We start from the raw sequence: 24,994 nt of genomic DNA on the forward strand, positions 1-24,994 counted from the left end.
CCCTGCTACAGTTTTATTTACTTTTCCCTGTGTAAGCAGAAAACCAAATGCAGTATCTGGACAAATGGAATGTTCCTTTGAATTTACTAGAAAAGCAGATAAGAGACCAGAGATGTTTAGCAATACACACGGTCTGTTTTGTTTCATTACCCTAATCTAACCGAGGGTTTTCTACTGGAACAGGACTTTTAAAGCTAAGACACCACAAAATGGAGTTGGCTTTTCTTTTCTGTGATCATAAAAATCCTCAACTCTAAAACATCTATTGTGAGCAATTTCCAAATAACACAGCATATTCCATTTTCTAAAAGTAAGCATAAGCATAGATACCAAGTTTAATAAAACATTTTTAATCAACTCAGGGGAAATGAAAGCTTGGCAAAGTTAAAGAGGTATTTAACAAAGCCAATTATTATAGCAATTATATCAATTTTCATCTATCTTGGTGCTCCCAAGGAATTTTTTCACATGAAATACTTTGAGATCTGAATCAAGATAAGAAAAATTTAATTGTATATTTTCCCTAACTACAGATTTAATTACAGGAAAACAATTCATACCGATTCACTTATTGACAATTGATGGTTAACTTATATGAAATAATCCATAAAATACAATGTTTTATTAACAAACTAAATTGGTCAACAGTACAATGGAGTTTCATAAATTTTCTCAGTCATACAAATAACATTTAATTTTGAGTGTAAACAGAGAATGTGAATTTCCTAAATAAAAGACAAGTCATAGTTCCTCTGTGAGATAATTTTTAATAATATTTGAAAATATTTATAATAGCCAAAACTGCTTAAACAAATTCATTTTCCACACCTTCTAACAATTCTGCTAATATTTTTAAAGTGTCTTATTTTGCTAACCTTTGGCCTCTGATTGTACTTTAAGTTCAGATATAAAATTTCTCTTTCCTATTTAAGTAAACGTAAGAAATGAAAACATAAACTAACACATATAAGTTAATGTTCAGCTAAAGATTTTTAATTGTTCAAAAAACATTCTGCACCTATATTCAAGAATATAACATGGCATGAATATATTCCAAATTTTAACATTATATTTAAAAATTTCAAAACTGGTACTATTCTTAGCATAATATATGTCAGACAACAGAAATTGCATTACCCCCCAAAATTATTTTACTCACAATTGCTATAAAAATCATACATTGTTGACATCCTATAAAATAAAATCTTATTTATTAAAACTACTTTTTTATTCTGCTCTAATATCCAATTTCACATCAAGAAACACCTTTAATTCAAAGCGGTAATTGAGAATCAGAGGACTAATTACAAAATTTTACTTACAGAATTTTAAAAAATCACCACTCTTTTTTCAATCGTTAACCAGTTAATAGATTTTTAAAAAAGAAACATTTTTTTTGTCTGAATGAGAAATTTCCGTGTGATATATACTGTCACTGTAAATTTATAGAGTTTGGCACAAAGACTATTAAAATATTATTTAAATGGATATTTCTTTCTAAATTAATTCATGTAATATCCTATTAAGATGTTATATATTCAAAATAATTTATTAACTCGTGTCCATTTATCCATCATTCATTTCAATGGTTTAACATTTACATGCCAGAAATTCATTATTTCTGATTTTCAATTTTCTTAAAGTAATTACCAATGTGAGCAGAGTATTAAATTCTATTACGGATGCTCATTCCATTTTTAGCATATTTAAAGGTCTAAGCACCATGGACCAGGGTTGCAAGTCTAATGCCTTCCAGGCTGGTTTCACAAATGCTTGAAGATGGTGGGCCTCTGTCAAACTAGAGACCGCATGTTCTTGCCAAGGTATTTACATTTTAAAAAGGTAATAGTACATCCTCCCATCTGATCCTTACAAAATCTCTGTGGCTCAAATTGCCCTGAGAGCTTCTTCTGCTCCTGTCTTTCCCACAGTCTAGAAGCTGTAGGAATCTGATTACGCATCCATATAGACAGAGATCCAAGGACCAAGCGCTGAAGGCCCCTGAAAGCAAACAGTACTGGGAACACCTCCGCAGGGTGAAAAGTGTAGTGAGAAATGAACACCTATTTACTAAACTGAAGACTGTACCAAAGAATACTTAAAAATCCTTCAATACATAGCCACTCAGATAGAGGAATCAATTCTCTGGCACCAAAGACAATATTTCTAAGAGCGTTTCTAAGAGCAACCTCCCCATGTTGTTGAAGAAAATATTTAATTTTCATCTAAAATTAAAATTCATTTCTCATTTGCCTCCACAATACCCAGCTCTCCCACCATCCACTTCTATAGCATACAGGGTACCATAAATTCCCACACGGAAGATGAAAAAGAAAGCACACAGCACAGTGCTGAAAAGGGCAATATATACATGCATATAAAAGAAAATTAACACATGAAACTTCTATTTCTAGAGAACGTGGAAGTTATATCAGACGAGGAGATTTTAGAGGAGTTTTGTATTTAGTGTATCCTTATCTATACATGACTCGAAGTTTACCTCCAATAAACAAACATATTAGCAGATGCTGCTATCATTTTACATTTAATAAACTCCTGCATATGCATTTGTGGATGTTTCTCCATTAAAACACACATTTTATTTCTTGACACACGTCTTTGCTAGCGTCCTAAATTTGGGTTCCAGATGATCAAGAAACTCAAGCCCTTCTTCTTCCTGCCGATCACTGCAGCAGCCTACAGAGCCGGCCACAGACCCTTTCCCTTCATAGTTATACGAACGAACGTAGTCTTCGGAATGTTTATGCTCCTCGTCTTGTCCGCACAGATACACCTTCTGTATCAAAAAGAGCACATTTTATTATTTTTTTAAAAACACCTAAACATATTAGCTTAAAAATAATGTCTTTGATTTACCTTTTACTGTTTAATTTTTAATCAGAGTGTGTCCTCTAACGGATTCCTACATATAAAAAATGCACATGATTGGTCTGTATTATATTCATTCTGAAAATATAGCAGATATATAAATGCTCCTAGCGAACACATTTATGAAAGTTAAAGCTACACACATATCACAAAGCTAACTTCCAATTTCCCATTTGACATAAGGTTTGCATAGTTGCAGCGTATCTTTGTAATTTCTTCACGTATTTGGGGGACCAATATAGGTTATGATTCTTCTGTTTATACATTATTATATAGTGATAATAATGGAATATATTAAAGTGGCTAATGTTAGTCAATATTGATTAATCTGAACATAAAACAAGGAACTAACACCCAAAATAAAAACTTAACAGTCTACCTGATTGATGCTGGTAGCCGGTACTTAATGACTACACAGAGGATTTAATACACCAAAAAATATTTACAATTTATGATCAGTCCACATAAATCTTTCACTCCAGGTGATCTTCCTGCTAATTTGGGGGGAAGAAGCTATTGGTCTTTTTATACCTCCTAAACATGTCTACATATGCCACTCTTAGATGGTTCTGTAGTTTCATAAATGTTATTCTAAAAATTAAACTTTAAAAGATCATTTTGCGTTTGGGTTTGGGCCTGAAATCTGTGTCTATGGTAATTAAACACTAAAAAGGTGACGAGTTCTAGGTGCATGGAGAGTAAAACTTTTGGGAAATCCTGACTTATAAATCGTGTTTGAACTCTCACGTAATATCATCTTGAAGACATCGGCACTCACTTCGCCAAGCCGAGGTTGGGTGAAGCTGTGCCAGTCTGTGTATGTGTATCTGCCAGTATCCTGTCCTGCTCCCTTGACAGATTCCAGGGTCTGATGTCCACCTCCTTTGCTGGAATCCAAAGTGTAGCCGCCTTTGACCATCTCAAAGCTTTGCTGTGTTTTGACTCCTTGGCCACCAAGAGTGCCACCAGACATGCTTGTGTCACAAATGTTGGATGTCTGTGTGGGCAGTCTAATATTTGCTTCCTAAAAATAAAGTTAGAGTTATAAAATGAATGAAGCAAATTGAAGCTAACAGTTTGCTTTCATTTCTTCCCCACCAAAATTCACATATTGAAGTCCTAATCTTCAGGGTCTTAGAATGTAATTTGTTTGAAAAGAGGTCATTAGATATGCATTTAGTTAAACTAAGATGAGGTCATACTCAACTAGGGTGGGTCCCTAATCCAAAGGCCAAATTTATTTTTTTTTTATTTTCTTATATTGTAACATCAATTTTATTTTTTTTTTATGAAATTTATTGACAAATTGGTTTCCATACAACACCCAGTGCTCATCCTAAAAGGTGCCCTCCTCAATACCCATCACCCACCCTCTCCTCCCTCCCACCCCCCATCAACCCTCAGTTTGTTCTCAGTTTTTAACAGTCTCTTATGCTTTGGCTCTCTCCCATTCTAACCTCTTTTTTTTTTTTTTTTTCCTTCCCCTCCCCCATGGGTTCCTGGTAAGTTTCTCAGGATCCACATAAGAGTGAAACCATATGGTATCTGTCTTTCTCTGTATGGCTTATTGCACTTAGCATCACACTCTCCAGTTCCATCCACGTTGCTACAAAAGGCCATATTTCATTTTTTCTCATTGCCACGTAATATTCCATTGTGTATATAAACCACACTTTCTTTATCCATTCATCAGTTGATGGACATTTAGGCTCTTTCCATAATTTGGCTATTGTTGAGAGTGCTGCTATGAACATTGGGGTACAAGTGGCCCTATGCATCAGTACTCCTGTATCCCTTGGATAAATTCCTACCAGTGCTATTGCTGGGTCATAGGGTAGGTCTATTTTTAATTTTCTGAGGAACCTCCACACTGCTTTCCAGAGCGGCTGCACCAATTTGCATTCCCACCAACAGTGCAAGAGGGTTCCCGTTTCTCCACATCCTCTCCAGCATCTATAGTCTCCTGATTTGTTCATTTTGGCCACTCTGACTGGCGTGAGGTGATACCTGAGTGTGGTTTTGATTTGTATTTCCCTGATGAGGAGCGACGCTGAACATCTTTTCATGTGCCTGTTGGCCATCCGGATGTCTTCTTTAGAGAAGTGTCTATTCATGTTTTCTGCCCATTTCTTCACTGGGTTATTTGTTTTTCGGGTGTGGAGTTTGGTGAGCTCTTTATAGATTTTGGATACTAGCCCTTTGTCCGATATGTCATTTGCGAATATCTTTTCCCATTCCGTTGGTTGCCTTTTAGTTTTGTTGGTTGTTTCCTTTGCTGTGCAGAAGCTTTTTATCTTCATAAGGTCCCAGTAATTCACTTTTGCTTTTAATTCCCTTGCCTTTGGGGATGTGTCGAGTAAGAGATTGCTACGGCTGAGGTCAGAGAGGTCTTTTCCTGTTTTCTCCTCTAAGGTTTTGATGGTTTCCTGTCTCACATCTAGGTCCTTTATCCATTTTGAGTTTATTTTTGTGAATGGTGTGAGAAAGTGGTCTAGTTTCAACCTTCTGCATGTTGCTGTCCAGTTCTCCCAGCACCATTTGTTAAAGAGGCTGTCTTTTTTCCATTGGATGTTCTTTCCTGCTTTGTCAAAGATGAGTTGGCCATACGTTTGTGGGTCTAGTTCTGGGGTTTCTATTCTATTCCATTGGTCTATGTGTCTGTTTTTGTGCCACAAAGGCCAAATTTAAACACAGACATGCACACATGGAGAGAATGCCAACAGAAGATGTGATTTATGTTGCTATAATACAGGAACTACCAGTTTGTGATTCTTTGCAGTCCTGTGAAACTAATACAATAGAATCATGAAGTTTAAATGAATTAATGTATGCAGGTCATGTGAAATTCTGCTTGGCATAGTAAGTGCTCAATAAACATTAGCTGTTATTATTATTACTGTTATTACATGATAATCAACTGTTATCATCCATCACCAAACAATTCATAGGAAAGTGAAATCTAATTTACCATCACTTCTTCTCCAGGTCCTTCAGTATTTGACACAATTAAATTTTGCTGGGCTACATCTGGAAAACATTTCTTTACTGTTCTCTTAGCAGTAACACAGAAACAAGTAAACAGAATACCTAAAAAATGAAAAGCATTTAAGTAAAATAGTATTTTTTTCATGCAAGTATATATTAAATCATTTAAATCGTATGATTTTTCTTTTAAGTTTCTTCACAGAACTTTAAAAAAATTTTGTTCCATAAATTGAGATCTCTTTGGGTCATAAAATTTAAAACAGAATATTAACAAATGTATTCGTATATAGCCCATCTCTGTCTTATTGAGATTATTAGGCTAAATGAGAAAGAAATCAATAAAAAGTAATAAGGATGAAGTGAGCATAGTTTATTAACAAGTCTCTTCCCAAGTTCAGAATTAACTTCAATGATTCTCTTATTTCCTCCACACTCAAACGGCAACTCCCTTTGATGGAAATTTAAGCTTGTATTGTTGGTACTTAAAATCCATACAGAACCCACTTAAAGGGTATTAGGCATGAATACAAACATGTAAGGCATTTACATAAAACCAGTGCCCAATTTTGAAAGTGTATGCCGACTACTAATAGTGCTAAGGGGAACATCCTATTTCACCTGAAACTCAAATCAATGAGTTAGGACACAGTAAAGACTATGGGGAAAGTCTCTAAATGCAGATAGATATAGAGTAAAATAAACTGTTAAAAAAGAAAGGAAAGGGAGTGTGAGTGGAAGGAAGGGCACAGAAGTGTGGGGAGTGATTTCCATCACTTTTGCATCTCTAAAACAACAGCTTGAAGAACGCAAAATCTTAACATTCTTTGCATGCATTACTTTTCCTCAGTGGCTTACCATATGACCATTTTCCACACACTGGGTTCCTTTTTGTTTGTTTCTTTTTTTAAGAGTTCTAATGTTCTTTTCTTATTTTTTTTTAAGTTTGTTTGTTTATTTCTTTGTTTTTAAGTAATCTCTACACCCAATGTGGAGCTTAAACTCACCATCCTGAGAGATTAAGGGTTGCCTCCTCTGACTGAGCCAGCCAGGTGCCTCTCATTGGAGTCTTCTTAAGATGTATGTTAAATCATGGCGCCTGGGTGGCTTAGTCAGTTGAGTGTCCCACTCCCGATTTCCACTCAGGTCATGATCTCAAGGTTCATGGGATGGAGCCCCATGTCGGGCTCTGTGTTGACAGTCTGAAACCTACTTGGGATTCTTTCTCTCTCTGTCCCTCCCCCACTCACACACTCTCTCAAAATAAGTAAATAAACTTAAAAAAATGTATGTTAAATCACTTCATTAATAACATTGAGCATAAACATCTAAGTGAGTTTTGGAAGTACTCTTCACTATTCTTTTTGTGCATAAAGTTGACTGGTTAAAAGACTGTTTTGTATGCGATGGAATCTTAACATTACTTTTCTACAACCTCTTTATTTTACTTGTGGAAAAATGAGCTCAAAGAAGCGGAAATGATTTATCCAGTATCTCACAGCTTATCATTGGAAGAACTAAGGGGACACCTCTGAAAATTACTTTGAATTTAATCTGCTCTTGCTGATAAGTTTCTTCTGTGAATCAGAACCCCAAGTCATATAGTACATACAAGATTTTCAAAAGGACACATTTACCAAAGGCTATAAAGGCCATTAAATAAAGAATTACCATATATATATTTTAAATATTAGATAAGACTTCAACTAATACATTCTAGATAATTATACTTACATAACAGCAATGCAGAACCCAACACCATGGCAAGAATAGCCCATCTTCCAAGTATTACATTTGATGGCTTAAAATCTCTCACATTTTTAATATTCATCTTACAGTCAGATGGGGTTGTACAGTCACATACTCTCACTGTTAACATGTGTTTTGCATCTAAACCATGTCTATCTTTTATTACGATAGGCACAGTGTAATAGTTATAGTCAAGAATTTGTCGCTGACGAAGAATGGCAGTTTTACCTAGAGGGGAAAAAAGGCAGAGAAAAAATATACTTATATGACTTTTTTTTTTTTTTAAAGAGAGAGAGAGAGAGAGAGAGAGAGACCACATGAGCAGGGAAGGGGCAGAGAGAGAGAGGGAGACACAGAATCGGAAGCAGGCTCCAGCCTCCTAGCCGTCAGCACAGAGCCTGATGCGGGGCTCGAACTCACAAACTGCAAGATCATGGCTTGAGCTGAGGTCTGACAGTCAACTGACTGAGCCACCCAGGCACCCCTATGACCTTTCAATAGCAATATTATTCTTCCTTGGTATTCTTGGGGTGGAGGGAGGAGGAGAGAAGGTGCAGGATTTAGCTTAAAGGAAAAATGCTAGTGGTTCATTTTTATTTCTTAAAAATGATTTTGATTTCTTGAAAAACTAGGAAAACTAATTAATATTACTCTCCACTTATATTAGGCTAAGCTATACTTAATGTTATTCACATCTTATATTTATATGTTTTCTTAAAAGATATTTGGAACAAGAGTCTAAACATAAATATATTATCCATTTCTTTAAAAAAAGTAAGGTATTCAGGCTCCGGGTGGCCTAGTCTGTTAAGCGTCCAACTTTGGCTCAGGTCATGATCTCACAGTTCTTGGGTTGGAGCCTCGCATCTGATTCTCTGCTGTCAGCACAGAGCCTGCCTCGGATCTTCTGTCCCCCTCTCCCTCTACTCCTCCCCACCGGTTCTCTCTCTCAAGATAAATAAACTTAAAAAAAAAAAAAAAAAGTAAGGTATTGTTCCTGTCTGGGCTGCAACATGCCATCCACACTGAGGAAAACCCAGAACCTTCGGGGTCACATGAGCCAAAGCCACAGTTGCATCAGCAAGTCCCAGAAGCAGCCAGGAGGCCAGAGTAATAAATAATGCTAGTGACATGCACCACCATAGGATCAACTTCATAGGATCAACTTCAACAAATATCACCTACGTCACTTTGGAAAAGTTGGTAGGAGGCATTACCAGGTAAAGAGGAACCAGAGCTCTGCCCAACGGACAACCTTGATACAGCGTGGACTTTAGTCAGTGAGCAGACACGGGTACGTGCTGTCAAAAACAAGACTGGAGCTGCTCCCATCACTGATGTGGTCCGATCGGGCTACTGCAAAGTTTTGGGGAAGGGAAAGCTCCCCAGACAGCCTGTCATCGTGAAGGCCAGGTTCTCCAGTAGAAGAGCAGAGAAGCTACAGTGGGGTGTGGGGTGAGGGGCTCTGCATCCTGGTAGCCTGAAGCCATGTGGAAGCTAACAAGGGTTTTTCATTAAAGCTAACAAGGGTTTTTTCAAAAATAAATAAATAAAAGGCAAGGTATTACCTTTTTGGGGGGATCAATAAAATAATTTCCTAAAATGAATGTTTATCATAATGAACTAAAGTGAATGTCAACATCATCAGCCATCCTAAGTTCCTAATGATTAGAAGATTAAGCAGAATTACATACCATCCTTTGTTTCTAAATTCCAAAGTTTGTTGGCAGAATTATCCAGAAAGAATTCAAAAGGTGGACCATTCTCAGGTCCATCTGCATCTACAGGTTCGAGAACGGCATAATCCTTAGCATGCTGGCAAATTGTCACTTCTTTATCAATTTGCGGTGGGTGATCGTTATTATCTTCCAGAAGAACTACCAGGGTTCCCGTGCATGATCTGCCAGCTAAGAAAGATTAAAACCAGCATATTTTTAACTTAAGATTTTATTTTCAACATCTCTACGCTACACAGATGACATCTGCTTTCTACTGGCTATCTGAACTTGAATTTCACACACTTTTTAGAGCACAAATACTATTGCTACAAGTACAAATAGTGACATGTCACTCTTCCTTAAAGATTGATGGTTGTATCGGGTATCTTGAGGTGCTTTTTAAAATAAAAAGGTATGAGATTATGAGTAATATCACTACAGAGCGACCAGTTGAAAATAAAATTGATTTCTTACACCTTTCTGAAGAGCATATATTCATCCTGAAAATACAAAGGCTTTGGTCATCAGTCACTTCCTTTGACTTCCTCTCCTGACTCATTTCCTCACATCCTCTTTGCTCAGACTTCGTGAAACTTATCAAACCCACGAGGTGTGCTCCTTCTTGTCTGCTTTGGTACATTCTGTTGCCACTGCTAGGAATACTTTTGTCTTTCTCTTTGCCTGACAAAATCTGGTTATCCTTCAAGAATCCCCTCAACTATCGCCTCCTCGTGAAACTTGCTGTGACTTATATGGACAATGGTAGCAATATTCTCCTTTGAGTTCCCACAGCACTTTGCTCATCATTGACTCACACACTGAACTGTGAACATGTTCGTCCTGAGAACTGAGTCATACTCACCTTGATAGCCTATTGATCTTCCCAGCATTTATTCGCTAACTTATAACTTCATACTAACACACTGAACATAATAGTAATGCTATTACTATTTTATACTTTCCAAAAAACTTAGTTGAATAAACTATAAAAATAAATTTGCACCCCCTCCCTCATTCAATAAATATGTTTTTGACAATAGGAGTTCTTACTCATCTCTAGATGGCCACTGGTATTGTACTAATACTTTACACATTAAGTCTCCATAAATATTTTTAATGACAACATTGCCCATTATTTGTGTTTAAACGATAATGCAGCTCAAAAAACAAGTTTAAAATTTATCATTTGTGATAGGATAATAAACTACAATAAATGACAAGCTTTCAAAATTGAAATAAACAGAAAAATAGTTGATAAGTTTTCTTTTTTTTGCTTCGAATACCAGTCTAAATTTTGAGCGTATGTGTTGAATTTATCATAAACACCACTACAAATCATATATAAATATCATCCATTTTTAGTTTGAAATAAGACTTAAGTGATATCTTGAATGCTTTAGTGATTTTTTTCTGTTGAATAACTACAAAATTAATTTATTAAAAGTGACTTTTAAATTACTTAACAAAAGGCACCCACTATATACCTATTTAGAAACTATTCTATGTGAACAAATTTTAATATCTACAAATAAAAGAAAGAGCTAGGTCTTCTAGTAAGAAATCTGCAATAGGATATAAACATTTTGATACTTCCAGAAATTTGTAGCTAAATCTGAACACAAGTAACAACTTCAAAATCACCAAACTAACAAAGATGTGTTAATTTTCACAATCAATCTAGTTACAGGAACAGAATATAAATGAGAAACAATGAAACATCCTTTTATAGAGAAGACACATCACCTGTGATAATTAACATATTATTCCCTGGGAACGGGGCCTTATGAAGTATTAAGAGAAGACCTGAACACAAACGAGTGGAAACAATCACAGATGTCACTGCCATTCATTTAAAGTTAAGGGACCTGAATCTCAAACAGGTGGGACAGTGCTACACTAGGCAGAGGGTGTATAAAACAGTGTTTTCTAGAGTGACAGCGGGGAAACCAGCCTGCTTAACAAAGAAGACTAACACAAGAAACAAAGCAAATAAATTGGATTCTAGGAAAGCTAGAAGAATGTCTGGGTCATCATCCTGAAATATTTATGAGCATCAAAAGCAAATGTCCACGTGGAACTATAAGTAGTTACTTATATATTTGGTCCTTGGAAATACAGATTAATGGATTAAAGTTCAAATGAACAAAAGCATTGGTGTCACCATATCGTCTTATATTAATGCTTGTAATATCTATGTCTTTATTTCTTCTTGAGCACACCCAGGTTATTCATGAGCCTGGGACATAGAATCTTACAGTTTAGATTTGGCATTTCATTTCCTTGTACTTTTAGCAACCAAAGACAAAGTTAATTTCTCATATTTCTGTTCTCCATATTTTCCTTCTCTTCAAATAGTATTTCATTTTCCTATCACCAACCTTCTTCATTTCTTGAAATCTCCCTTTATCCTTTAATCTGGGCAGCTCTTAACTGATTTCTCCCTCTTATGATATCCATACATTCATGGGGAAAGTTGTCATACCAAGAACCTCTTATGAGAATATAATAGTCCTTTAACTGGTATCATGTGAGAATTTGCCCAGTGTTATGAATTCTAGTTTTCATGGTAACATGCCTGGTACTTGGAACTTACTAGACTGTCAACATTTGTGGAATAAATGAGGAGAAATAAATCCTTCTGAATGACATAATAATCATGTTCTTGAATCATTCAGATTTCACTTTTGTTTATACAAGAGTAGCAAATCGCCCATGGTTTTAGAGTGGTGGCAACATCATATTTCTCAGCTAATGTTTTCACCATTCTTTGGTAGCTTTTTTGTCCTTCCTATATTGAAAGAACTACATCAAAAGCCTGTGTGAGAGATATCAAGAGGAAGGGAAGATCATATGTACATGGTTATGTAATGATAGCCACATTTACATTTTCTTTTAGATTTTGAAACCTAAGTATTTTGGGCATATGGGAATAACATTTAACAATTGCTTGTTTGTATATTTTTATGGTATATACATTAGCAATAGTAGCACATGTATACAAACATAGTGGCAAATATAGGGAGGTTGCTGTGTGTGGATCTCAGCCAGTGGATAACCAATTTTGTGGCTGGACTGGCCCTTGTGGTTCTTAGACGATTGCCAGGTGCCATAGCCATCAGGAGGCTTTTGGAGAAAAAAGGTCCTGGAAATTTTGTGTCTCAGCTGAGGCCACACAGCAAGGTTGTCGTGGGCAGGAAGAAAAAAAGCAAGCCTGGGGTACTGCTTTTGTCGGGGTCAAGAGTTGGGGCTAAGGGTTTCTGGAGCTCATTCTTTATTGGTGAATTTAAAATATTGGAGCAAGAATTTAAAGCACTGGGAAGTGAAAACACAAGCAACCCCAGTGGTCAGTTCCTGAAAGCAAGCAAGATCTCTAAAATGAAGGAGCGTGGGGTATTGGGATGTGGCTTGGGTCTTTGTCTAGTCAGCTTGGCAGACTAGATGGCAGATAGCCATCTTTGAAGTGGATGCCTTAGCAATCAAAGCTTAAGTCAGGCAAGCACTTGCATTACAAAACAAACGAAACTGTCAGGGCACACACTACAATGGTGCCCATTCAAAAATGGTTTACTGTAGGAGTGTTCGTTCAAAAGGGTTTTGAAAACACTACTTTATGATATCTGAAGGACACTTCTTCACAAGAAAAGTTCTAGAATTAAGCAGAAGGACTGTAAGCCACAGCAAAAGACTGAAGAATCATTGTTTGATCATTTCTTAGGAAATACGATTAAGTGCTTTGTTACCCTTTATGAGACGCTCAGAACAAACTTACCTTGAGTCACTGTTATAGGTGGGTTAAACCCTTTCAGTAAGTTCAAACCATAATAATCTAAATCTGTACTCCTGAAGACTGGAGATCCTGGAGGAGGCCACCGTGTCTCTGGCCATTCATTCATCGCCTCCTAGCTTTGCGTTACTGACGCACTAGAGCTGATGTTGGGTGGTCTCCAATAAATTGAGTAGTCAGTGCAAACATATTTCACACTAAATTTGGATCTGGCAATAAACAAAGTTCACCCCAAGATTTCCTTAAAGATACATCTTGTATTTCTAGAAAACTGTACTCACCTGCATCCATTGCAACCACGGAAACATTGTATTGGTCGTGTTTTACAAATTTTGATTCTCTATCTAGCACTTTTATAGTTCTCAAGTCACCAGTGTGTTCATTAATTTCAAACCAGTTATCTTCATCTCCTATCTTCTTATACCTAATTTTTAGAAATCAAATGTAAATGCTCAAACCAAAGATTGAACATAATCTCAAAATATGTTATTTTGAAGAATACATTACCTTAAGCCTTCACCGCTGCGTGTTTCCGGATCCAACGCTTTGTATCCCTGGAGTTCTTTTCCAACTGGGAGGCCATCTGTACTCTGAAGAACTTTTACTGGTGGTTGGCATTCAGGGCCCTCATCACTGTCTTTAATTTTAACAGTGACAGTTGTAGTGCACATAGTAGGAGCTTTTGAGTTTGCTGCTTTAGCGAATTGTGCTTCATTAAGTACACCAATTTGCAAAACAACCTCGCGATGGACTTCATAGTTCAATGGCTGTTCAATAAGCACACTTTAATCAGTCAATTTGGAGCACTGTATATAACAGAAGACTTATAAGTATGATTCCAAGTTTTAGCACAAAAAGGAATATCATTTTTGCATATAAAATGTTACCCAAAGCAGGTGCTAATGTAGTTAAAGACGAATAGTTAACTTCCTATAATGAGAAACAAACACTATCAAATACAAAATTGTTGACGATTCAACCAATTTTTCTTCTCCCTTTTCTTTCAGAATGTCTTGCCTTCACTTTTTTCATTACAGGTTTAAATATTAATAGAAATATAGAATAAGTGTTTGAATAAATCCAAATTTATCAAATGAGGTAACAGTGATAACTAAGAGGTATATAAAAAGTATAAATAGAAATATATAAAATAATTAGACTACTAGAACATGAGATTTGGCTGTAATGGAGCAGTTGCTTTGAGTGTATGAGTAAAAGTTATGATATTACTGAAGTACATTATATTTATGTTTTTTTAATGATTATATTTAGGTTTGTATAGCTCCTAATCAAAGTGCTCAGTTCTGAACTGAATAATGAGAAGCATCTTGAAACAAAAGTTAAACAATTAGAGACTAAAATCTATCAGGAAAACAACAACAACAAAAAAAAAAGGAAAGCAAGAGAAAGAAACCTAGACCCCCCAAAAAACCAAAAAGAAACAAACAAAAAACCCAAGAAAGAACAAGACGAGTGAGAGAAAGAAAAAGCAATATAATAATTAAATGGCATTTTCTAAAAATCTTAGGAGGAAAGTGCAACTTGTGCATATATACACAAGAGTGCATATATGCACAAAAGTACGTAAGAAAATACACTGTCCCTAAGAAATTAATCAGGACAATATGCAACAGGTTAGTGAGGGCTCTGGAAAGAAGGACTCTGAAAAGAATCAGATTTGTCTACAGCTATAACACCCTGAATATGCCTGATCTCATCTGATCTCAGAAGCTAAGCAGGGTCGGGCCTCATTAGTACTTTGAAGGGAGAAAAAGAACCAGATTTAGTTCAAGTAATCATTCTGGGTGCCACTAATTGCAACTGAATTTTTAAAATCCCCAAATGCTGGCTACCTCAAATATAGGAGAAAGAATAGGAATAGCTGCTTAATATTTAATAGTCTGTCTTGTACATTATAGAAAAGTAAAAGTATAATATGAGCATGGAGGCACTTGAAAAGTCAAGAGGTTTGACTTCCAGTAGTGATTCTTCTATTTCTGTCTTGTGTTCCATAAAATAAGGGATTTGGACAAGTGGGTGTCTAAGGTTTCTTCTAAGACTAATACTTGATTACTAATACAGTATTTCTCTGCCTTGGTTTTCACTACGTATGGAACAATGTGTTTTGTACCCATAATGCTTATCTTCTTCCTCTTTTTTTTTTCTTTATTTTGAAAGAGAGAGAGAGAAAGCACGAGCAGGGAAGGGCAGAGAGACAGAGAGACAGAGAGAGAGAGAGAGAGAGAAAATCCTAAGGAGGCTCTTCATTGTTAGGGCAGAGCCTAACACAGGGCTCAATTTCACGAACCACAAGATTATGACCTGAGCTGAGATCAAGAGCCATATGCTTAACCAACTGAGTCACTCAGGTGCCCTAATGCCTACCTTCTAAGAATGAAGATGAGGGTAAAATCATCATCATCATCATCATCATCATCATAACAAAATCATCATAACAAAACATTTATGTAAACCAATAGAAATCATTTCAGCATTGTCTCTATTCACATACATACAGTCAAATACATATAGAGATATATAGTACATAGGATATAGATATAGATATGTAGATAGCAATGCCCAAGTGTAAGTTAGTGTTTTTTAAAATATTGCTTGATCGTTTTTTTGTTCTTGTTTACCTTGACGACACACAATACTGCTTCATTTGTATTGGGGTCTGTGCTAATTTTGAAGTTTCCATTTTCATTTCCCTGTAGGATCTTATATATAGCCTTTGAGTGAGGAGTGTTTGGTAAGTCCTGATCATGTACCGCCATTCGTAAAATCTCAACATCAATTCTGTTTTCTTCTACTTCTGTAAAATACTAAAACAATTGTTCCTTGTTATTACAAATTCATAGCATTAACATGATTTTCTACTCTAAAACTTACATTTAAAGAAAAATTAAACAAAGTGATATGAGAACATGCAATCATATATTGGAAAGAATTTACAAATTTCATGTATAGTGTACTTCTCACTAAACTGACCTTTCAAATCTTACTCATTCTTCAAAGACTAATTCATGTCTTAACTTCTAAACTTCTCTAAATCATTCAAGCCCTCAGATTTGTCTCTATTCTGAATCCCCTCAATATTTACAGTCTCTGGCCCCTTTTATATGAACATATTAAACCTTCAATATTGGTAGATAATTATAACCTACATTGATTTCTTATTATTACTGGATGATTTGTTACTATGCTAATTTTTGTTTTTAATTTACTTCTGATTCACTAGCAAACATTTTAAGGAAAAAGTTTTTCCTTTTTTGAGAAATTAAATCACATTTTTTCCTCTTCCTCCAAAGAATAAATGTTTACAGAAGCATATTATATTAATTAAAAGACTAAAGAAAGTAGTAAATCAGAATCCTCTAGAGATGTAAGATGAATTCATAGAGGGATGATAGCCTGATACCTTTGGAGTATAACAGATCTTAATTCTAATCCCAGTTTTTTCTCTTACATGGTCTACACATATGAGATCATGAGCAACTTAACTGACTTTTCACTTTCTCAAATAAAATATGGGATAAACATACCCTTAAAAGTTGTAGGGATCCATATAAAACAGTCTATGAATGTACCTATCTCTAGGGGTTCTCTCTTCTTTAACTTGTTCTCTGGTATAGATTAATGAAAAAATGAAGATTACTCACTAAAAGTTCAAGAAAGAAAAACCATTTCCTGGAAGTATCATCCTGTATATATTTCTTGTATTGTGTATTTCCTAAGGGAAAGTTTGCTCCTATGTGATGTGGAAGACTCTGCATATAGATGACGGTGGGGGGGTAGGGGGGGAGGTGCACACTGTACTTACTGATCTCCCAGCAGAGCAGAAAACACAAATCTAGTCTCTTTTTAACATCTTAGGAAGTTAAAGTGAGAAAGATACCAGAGAGAGGGCCTCTTCTCCTGTACTCTATAAAAGGAATTTAAATCCAAGGCATCACTAACAGACTTTGGCATCCAAGAAAATGATGAATACATGAACAGCAAGCATCAAGGGTTAAGAGGCCATTAGACAGCCAAGAGAATAGTTTTTTCCCTAGCATTTAGAAATGCCCGGTCCTTCAATTATTGTTACAGAAAATCTTTTTTTGTTTATATGTCATCTGTAAGCAGTAGCTCTTAAAACCAAAAATGTGTAGTCTCACAGAGCTACCAAATTCCAGATGTGTTTTTTTTTTTTGAAAAAGTAAGTGAACCTTGGTAAACAAATACAAAGATGTACTCACAGATGTTTCAGTAAAATATGGTGAATTGTCATTTTCATCCTCAAGTGAAATTGTAATTGTTCCTGTATTAAATAAACCAAAAGGTTGCCCCCCCATGTCTCGCACTTCCATTATTAACTGGTATGTATCACATTTCTGAAAAAGAAAAGAAAAGAAAAGAAAAGAAAAAGGTACATTGATGAACACTTATATTTCCTATAACTAATAATTCTCATAGCCATTGCTTAGGATCTTATTATTTTACACTTATTTTATTTTATTTTATTTTATTTTATTTTATTTTTTTAAAAGGCCACCTTAAATATAAATATAGAACAAGAGATTGGCTAGTCAGTACAATAGAAAACTGATGTACCTAACCTAACATTTTAAAATGTAAAGCTATTTTATCATTCACATCAAATTAGGTCAATGATTTTAAGTGAGAACTTGTCTAATATCTTGTACCTTCCCCGAATCTCTGTAGAGACAAAGAAAGTATCAGAGAAGCCCTAAGGACAGCCTGTATAGAAGCCAGCTGGGGGAGGTGGCTGTAGGATGCCTTATTGTAACTTCTCTGGGAGTTCATTATCAGTTTAAATATAGCTTAGTGATTGTAAAATTAATTAATCAGCTCATTACTTCTCTATCCAGTAAAGGTGTCGTTGTGGTGATGACACCTGTATCTGGATGTATGGAGAAATGCTTTGGATGATCTGGGATTTGCTGTAAGATTTTATATTTCAGACGAGTATGTAGAGTGTCAGGTTCATCGTGGTCTATGGCAGTCACTTGTCCCACTGAAGTTCCTGTTTAGATAAATGCAATATCACCAACAATTTAAAAGAGCAATATAATTGAATTACAAACAAGGCATGGTTGTAGTATATTCTCCCCAAAACCACAAGTGGATTGATTTTACAGGTTAGTGGAGTGGCTAAAGCTCTCCCAAACTCCAAGCTCCCCTTACTTGGAAACTTCACTTATGTGGGTACTATGAATAACACGGTTTATATTCCACACATTTGAGAATATCCACCCCACCCTTGGTAGCAGTGGTTCTCAAATTCTTCCCCCCTACCCACCACCCCAGTTCATGGACCATTTTTGGATGGGACCTTCTCTGTATATCTTCTTTTATAGCTGAACTTGATAATGTTAATTAGAGGAATAGCACAGCTTTGAATATGATAAGAAAGATTTTACACTTTGATATTTTAATAAATGTGCTGAATTGTTAATATTCAAGTAATGCAGGTAACTATTAATACACTGTGTAGCAGTCTGAATATCATTTGGACAAGCTTTACGGCGCAGAAATCAGTGTATTAGAAATGTTGCTTTACCAAACTACTCACTGTGAAAGAACAATATTAAACATGCACGCATACATAATGACAATAGAATGGATGAGGCATTTCTTGCAACTTTTTACTTTTTTTGAAAGTTTATTTATTTTGAGAGAGAATGAGACAGCGTGCATGTGTGGGAGGGGCAGAGAGAGAGGGAGAGAGAGAATTCTAAGTTAATATACTTAATAGCTAATAGAATTCTAAGCTAATAGAATTAGCGAATAGCACAGAGCCTGATGACAGGGCTCAATTTCATGAACCGTGAGACCATGGCCTGAGCTGAGATCAAGAGTTGGATGCTTAACCAACTGAGCCACACAGGTACCCCTCTTGTAACTTTTTTCTTTTTAAAATAAACCTCATAGTCCTATGCCCATTGATGTGCCTACGTCACAGTCTTGGCTGCCTAAGAGCATGAAGCCAGTTTAGCTTTTTTAATTTGTCTGAAAAATTCGCCAACTAAAGCAATATATTTATTTTTATAAGTCAAATAAACATTTCCATGAGATGATCTATTTCTGGGTCCTTGAAAATTTATTGAAACTTTGTAAAGATTCAAATTATTTATTGCTTTATAAAGGCATCTGTGACACCTATGTACATGGTCAAATCATAAAACATAAACAGCATTTGTCTGTCACACGTTCATATTCATAGCAGATTCAGCTGCCTTCTATATGAGCATCGAAGAAATGAGGACAAAAAGGTTTGCCTCTGAAGAGTATATGATCTTGTAAGACTACAAAGTTTCATGTAGAATACCCTTGACATTCAAGCATTTTAAGAAAAAATATTTATTTATTTAAGTAATCTCTACACCCCACATGGGGCTCAAACTCACAACCCTGAGATCAAGAGTCGCAGACTCTTCCAACTAAGCCAGCCAGGCACCCGTGACATTCAAGCATTTTTAAATGTTTCGCATACTTGTGTTTCAAGCATGACTGAGGAGCTGAATCAAAGCAAAAATCTAGTGTTTTTCTAAGAAGGGAACTTACCAGTTCGACAATTTTCAGGCACACTAAAGATAGTCACTTTGTTTTCAAAATATGGAGCATTATCGTTATCATCTTCAACTTTGAATAGCAAGGGGAGAGGGTACTCTGGAGCGTAGCCATCTGCAGTGGTTGCATAGGCATATAGCTGAAAGGTAGACAAACACCATCAGCTCCTTCTCAAATGACAAACGATACACAAAATTAGGCCTAGTGGATGGGGAAAGACATGATGTTTAAAAAGTCCTCCACAAAAGAATATGTAACTAAGAACTTAAGCGATGGAAAACACACCAGCGCAGACAATGACCTTATGGCTTTGATACTCTTGTAGTGTTCACATTCTCCCACCAGGTACCATGCACCCCAGAATGAGGCTACTCTGCTCTCTGAATTAATCACATGCCCTCTGCTTGTTAGAGCACACAAATTTCCCCCACTTATGCTAATGACAAGTACTTTTTTTAAGTCTACAAAAAACAGGATTCCATTTATTTACAGATTTGCAGAGCTGTATACATAGATATCAACTATCCTCAGTGATCCAATTATGAATTCTTTTCTCTACTTATCTGTACTTTCTCATTTTTCTATCATAAATATATATTTGTTATGTATTAAAAGTGCCAATAAAATCATATACATATTTCAAACTCAATCTCATAATAATATACCTTGACCCCAAAGCTGGGATTTAATGTGTTTTCCTTGTAAACACCATCAATTTATTTCTTTCTACCTCTTATATGCTTTATGCATAACAATTGTTCAATAAATAGTCATTGAACTCAATAGCTTTTCTCACCGACACTACCAACTAAATGTGCCCAAGGTAAATTCTGTATTAATTCAGTTCTTCGGAACAATCAATTCTTCCTGATTGTCCTGCTGTGACCATCTTCCAAAATCAACCAGGATTAAAATTCCAGGTATTTAACTCCTCCCTGTCTTTCAACAGCCTGATTAGTTGCCAAGCTCTAGGGATTATGGCATTTCTGTGTCTCTGGCATCCATTATCTCTTTTTAAGTCCTTAAAAAATTTTGTTAATCTATTTATTTTGAAAGACAAAGAGAGCCCACACACATAAGCAGGGGAGGGGCAGAGAGAAAGTGAGACAGAATCCCAGGTACTATTTTGGGTACCTGGTTTTATTTTGTTACCAGTGATGAGTTAAGTATCTCCAAAATAAATCAAAACTGAAATCATTATTGTAGAGAGGATGATCCAGATTAGGAATATAGCTAAACTTTAAAGCATAGCCTTGCTCCCGTGGGGAATCCATTTATACTCCAATAATAAAGAAATTATTCATATACTTTCTTATTTAGTCATTCAAGCAACAGTTCCAAAAACTCAATAATAGTAATGGTTTTACAGTTTAGTTCCCATTATTTTATACTGAAATAATCATATATATTCAAGTATATGAATATTGTTTAAAAGAAGTATAATATAGAGTATTATACTTTAAAATTAGTCACATTTTTAGCTGAATTAGAAGAGTATTATTTACATTTCAGGTGTGTTTTTGATATATTGTTTCTCCCTTGAATTCTTCTGTAGCTTGGAGAATCTCATTTCTTTTAGCCCTTTCACACTGCAATTTGCTGAAATTTTCTTTATCTCTGAGAAGATGCAAATAGTTGCCAACAGAAGTGGGGACTTGAGTTTGATCTTGTAATGAAAGATATCTAATGTTGACTGAGCAGAGTTATGGAGAGAGCAGTGCCACCAAAGCTGAGTGGGTACAGAATGTGATTTGCAACATACATATAAAGACAATGGGTAGACCTATGAGTCTAGAAAAGAAACACATGTTGCAAGATAATAAGGCTCTGGTTGGATAGGTAAGGGATTACACTGAAACCCAATTTTCCCCTATGTATTTACAAAAGATACAGATTATCCTCAACACTCAAAGAGAAAAGTGTTTATAACTGCTTTCTTTCATATATAACTTGGAATTATTGAAGAAAATCCTCTTCTTATTTTTTGAAAAACTTGGAAAAAATGGCCTTATACACATCCCTGAAAGATAAGATGAATTTAATGGTTTAAGACAAACTCCTCAAACTGCAATAATGGTGCGACTCATCCAGAAAAATATTTACAAGCCAAGATTAAACATGGTAACAAGTGGCAAGTGAGAGAACAGAAGCACAAAAAGGATATGTATTGAATTAGATTCATGGTTACTTGTTCTCAATAATCAATAAAATTGAATTATTTCAAGTAATAATAACTGGTTAACACATAACATTTATATATAGGTTATATAAATGCAAAAAGTTGGGAAATCCCACCAAAATCCTACTTTGAAGGCAAAATCCTATAGCATGCGTATTGTTGGATCTGCCACTAGAATTGTTTTTAAAGAGCTTTACAGTTTATATATTGATATCACCAATATTATGGTGTTTAATGATGGCAACAGCTCTGAGGTAGGTAAGAGAACTATTAGAAGCCCATAAAATACAGAAGGAAACAGATTCTTGAAGGTTGTGACCCTTCCAAGGCTAAAAGAAAAAGTGGCAGATACTGAAGATCTACTAATTTCCAGAGAAATAAGCTTTCCAATATAAAGCAATGAGTGAAATTGATTTGATAGGAAAGCAAAGACATATTATTATTATTATTATTATTTAATGTTTGTTTATTTTTGAGAGAGAGGGAGACACAGAGTGTGAGCCGGGGAGGGTCAGAGAGAGAGGGAGACATAGAATCCGAAGCAGGGTACAGGCTCTGAGCTGTCAGCACAGAGCCTGACGTGGGGCTGGAACTCAAGAACCATGAGATCATGACCTGAGCCAAAGTCGGATGCTCAACTGACTGAGCCACCCAGGTGCCGCAAAGACATATTATTTTAATTTGCACCTTTATGTTGGTAAAGAAGGCTTCCATTCTATATTGCCTCAAGTGATTTCAGAACTTGCATCATGTTTACATCTGTTATACTTTCTTTTATGAATCTTACTAATTTGCAAGTGATATTTCTTAATATCAATTCAATCCTATGTTAATTGGAACTAGAGAAATATTGGTAATTCTGAAATAAAAATTAGCCAAAAGCCACTTTAAGCATGAACTCCAAACTATTTTATTCCTTCGTCCTTTAAAGGATGTTAAAAAATAGCAAAGTAACTTTTTTATAAGTAATCTCTGCACCCAATGTGGGGCTCAAACTCATAGCCCTGAGATCAAGAGTCACATGCTCTACCAACTTGAGCCAACGAGGCATCCCAATGTAACTTATTTTTAAAGTTAAACTATTCTCTCCTCCTTTTTACTGGCAATGATCCAGTGGGAAGCAGCTGAAGACCTTCAAATTCCAAAATCCAAAAGCAGAATGTTATCAGCAGAATAAGAAATGAAATGTATGTTGTAGCATACAGAGTATGCACCTTTTTTTTCTCCTCAAGAGAGACTACTAATGTTAGATCTTTTCTTCTTGTGAAGAAGCTATAAAAGGGGCAGAGAATTTACATGTTTACACCCATGCACACACATATACACATCTGTATCTATATATTTATCAGTTATTTATTTGTTTTCCAGATAGATCAAAATGTTTGCAATAATGCTTAACACACCTTTCCTGTAAGAGTCCATGCAAGCTATTTTTTTAAGATTTTCTTTTTAACTAATCTCTACACCCAATGCGGGGCTCAAACTCACAACCCCTAGGTCAAGAATGGCACGCTCCACTGAATGAGGAGCCAGGCACCCATATGTAAGCTATTTTTTAAAGTAATGATTTGATATTATTATGAATAAATATGTTTATTCAGAGAATTGGGGTGGAGCATAAAATTATAAAGAAAATACGTCATTCTGATCCAATCATTTAATTTAATTATGAAATCCCTAAAGTGGGCCGTTAGTATTGTTTTAAAAATTTCACCACCTTATACGGTGCTTTGACATCCTTAGGATAGGGTGTCCACCCTCTACCCCACCCCACCCCCAATCATTAACTTCTTTCAAGGCTGCCTTTATGCGGCTACCACTTCCTACTTACGTTCCAGATATCTAAGATGTTACTGTCTGGACTGCCCAAGTATGAGATAATTTTCCCTTTTATGTACTCCTTTATCAAAGAGTTCTTTCATTATACTCATAATTCACATATCCTAATGCTTAAACAATTTAATTCATCATCTCCCTGAAACTCACTCTGAATTTCTCCTGTATGTCAGATTAGACATCCGAACATAAGGAAATACGTGAAGTTTGAAAGAGAAAAAAAAATATTTAATTCTCAGAAGAGCTAAAATTTTCCTTTGGGTCAAATTAGATAGACTAAGAGGAATTGGTAAACTTATTCTGGATTACCAAAGAAGGAAAATAAATATCAAAGGTTTTCATGGCTGGAGGATAGTCAGAGAGAAGAGAAGAAGCACAATATTATTCAAGAAGTTAAAGCAGTGAATGTCAATCTTAGGATACGTTTAGAATTACACTGGGTGACTTCAAATTTTTAATTGCCTGGGCCCCATCCCAGAACAATTGAATCAGAATTTCTGGGAAATGACCCGAGCATCAGTAGTGTTTAGAAAGTTCTCATGTGATTTATAATGTACAGTCGGGTTGAGACTAGTTGAACGATGCTATTATAGGGAAATTCAAGATCAACAAAATTTACTATTGTCCCAAGATTCTATAGATCAAAGCCTTTCATTTAAAATTCTGTCATTACATTAAAGATTTTTAAGTTTATTTATTTATTTAGAGAAAGAGAGAGAGAGAGAGAGAGAGAGAGAGAGAAAGCGTGAGCAAGCAGGGGCAGGGCAGAGAGAGGGAGAGAGAGAGAATCTCAAACAGGCTCCACGCTCAAACTCACCATGAGATCATGACCTGAGCAGAAATCAAAAGTCTAACACTTAACATCCTGAGCCACCCAGGTGCCCCATCATTACATTTTCTCCCCTTTCTTCTCTTATGATATCCATTATCTTTCTTTATCAATGCTACTAACAGAAATTTGAAGTTTATATTATATATTGATAATATTTAAATATTAAGTCAAATAATTGATTCTTCTAATATGCAAATAAGCAGCATTTAAAATATTAATACAGTTATTTGAAAGGTAATTCTGAATAAACAATCCAGTAATCTTACCGGAAACTGTTCATATTGCTCACGGTCTATGCTTCGCGTACAAAAGATATCTCCTGTGTCCTTATCTATGTAGAACAAATTGAAGGGCTCTTTGTCCACGCCTGGTCCACTTATGGAATAAAAGATGGTGTAGTTCTGTGCAGCATCAGATTGGACCTATAACAATAAGTGACAATTTAGGAA

At 35.6% G+C, this 24,994-nt stretch overlaps 1 protein-coding gene and 1 pseudogene across 4 annotated transcripts in view; one reads left to right on the forward strand and one right to left on the reverse strand.

Annotated features, from left to right (window-relative positions):
• Window positions 1–329: 329 nt before the first annotated feature.
• Window positions 330–24,994, reverse strand: part of DSC1 (desmocollin 1) — a 349,862-nt gene continuing 325,197 nt past the window's right edge. For 2 of the 4 annotated variants that reach the window (XM_043558533.1, XM_043558534.1), the window contains 13 exons: window positions 24,812–24,967; window positions 19,693–19,837; window positions 17,985–18,151; window positions 17,364–17,498; window positions 15,762–15,947; window positions 13,630–13,889; window positions 13,404–13,546; window positions 9,315–9,527; window positions 7,606–7,848; window positions 5,858–5,976; window positions 3,668–3,913; window positions 2,878–2,923; window positions 2,610–2,797 (listed from right to left, as the gene is read on the reverse strand). In XM_043558533.1, the coding sequence (XP_043414468.1) occupies window positions 2,888–2,923; window positions 3,668–3,913; window positions 5,858–5,976; window positions 7,606–7,848; window positions 9,315–9,527; window positions 13,404–13,546; window positions 13,630–13,889; window positions 15,762–15,947; window positions 17,364–17,498; window positions 17,985–18,151; window positions 19,693–19,837; window positions 24,812–24,967 (2,049 nt within the window). In that variant the 3' untranslated portion in view covers window positions 2,610–2,797; window positions 2,878–2,887. Of the gene's footprint in view, window positions 2,798–2,877; window positions 2,924–3,667; window positions 3,914–5,857; window positions 5,977–7,605; window positions 7,849–9,314; window positions 9,528–13,403; window positions 13,547–13,629; window positions 13,890–15,761; window positions 15,948–17,363; window positions 17,499–17,984; window positions 18,152–19,692; window positions 19,838–24,811; window positions 24,968–24,994 lie in introns of all 4 variants that reach the window. The other 2 variants (XM_043558531.1, XM_043558532.1) reach the window with 1 other exon arrangement.
• On the forward strand, window positions 8,548–9,308 carry LOC122470677 (annotated as a pseudogene).

Source organism: Prionailurus bengalensis, chromosome D3, assembly GCF_016509475.1.
Source record: "Prionailurus bengalensis isolate Pbe53 chromosome D3, Fcat_Pben_1.1_paternal_pri, whole genome shotgun sequence".
In the NCBI taxonomy this organism is placed as follows: Eukaryota; Metazoa; Chordata; class Mammalia; order Carnivora; family Felidae; genus Prionailurus; species Prionailurus bengalensis.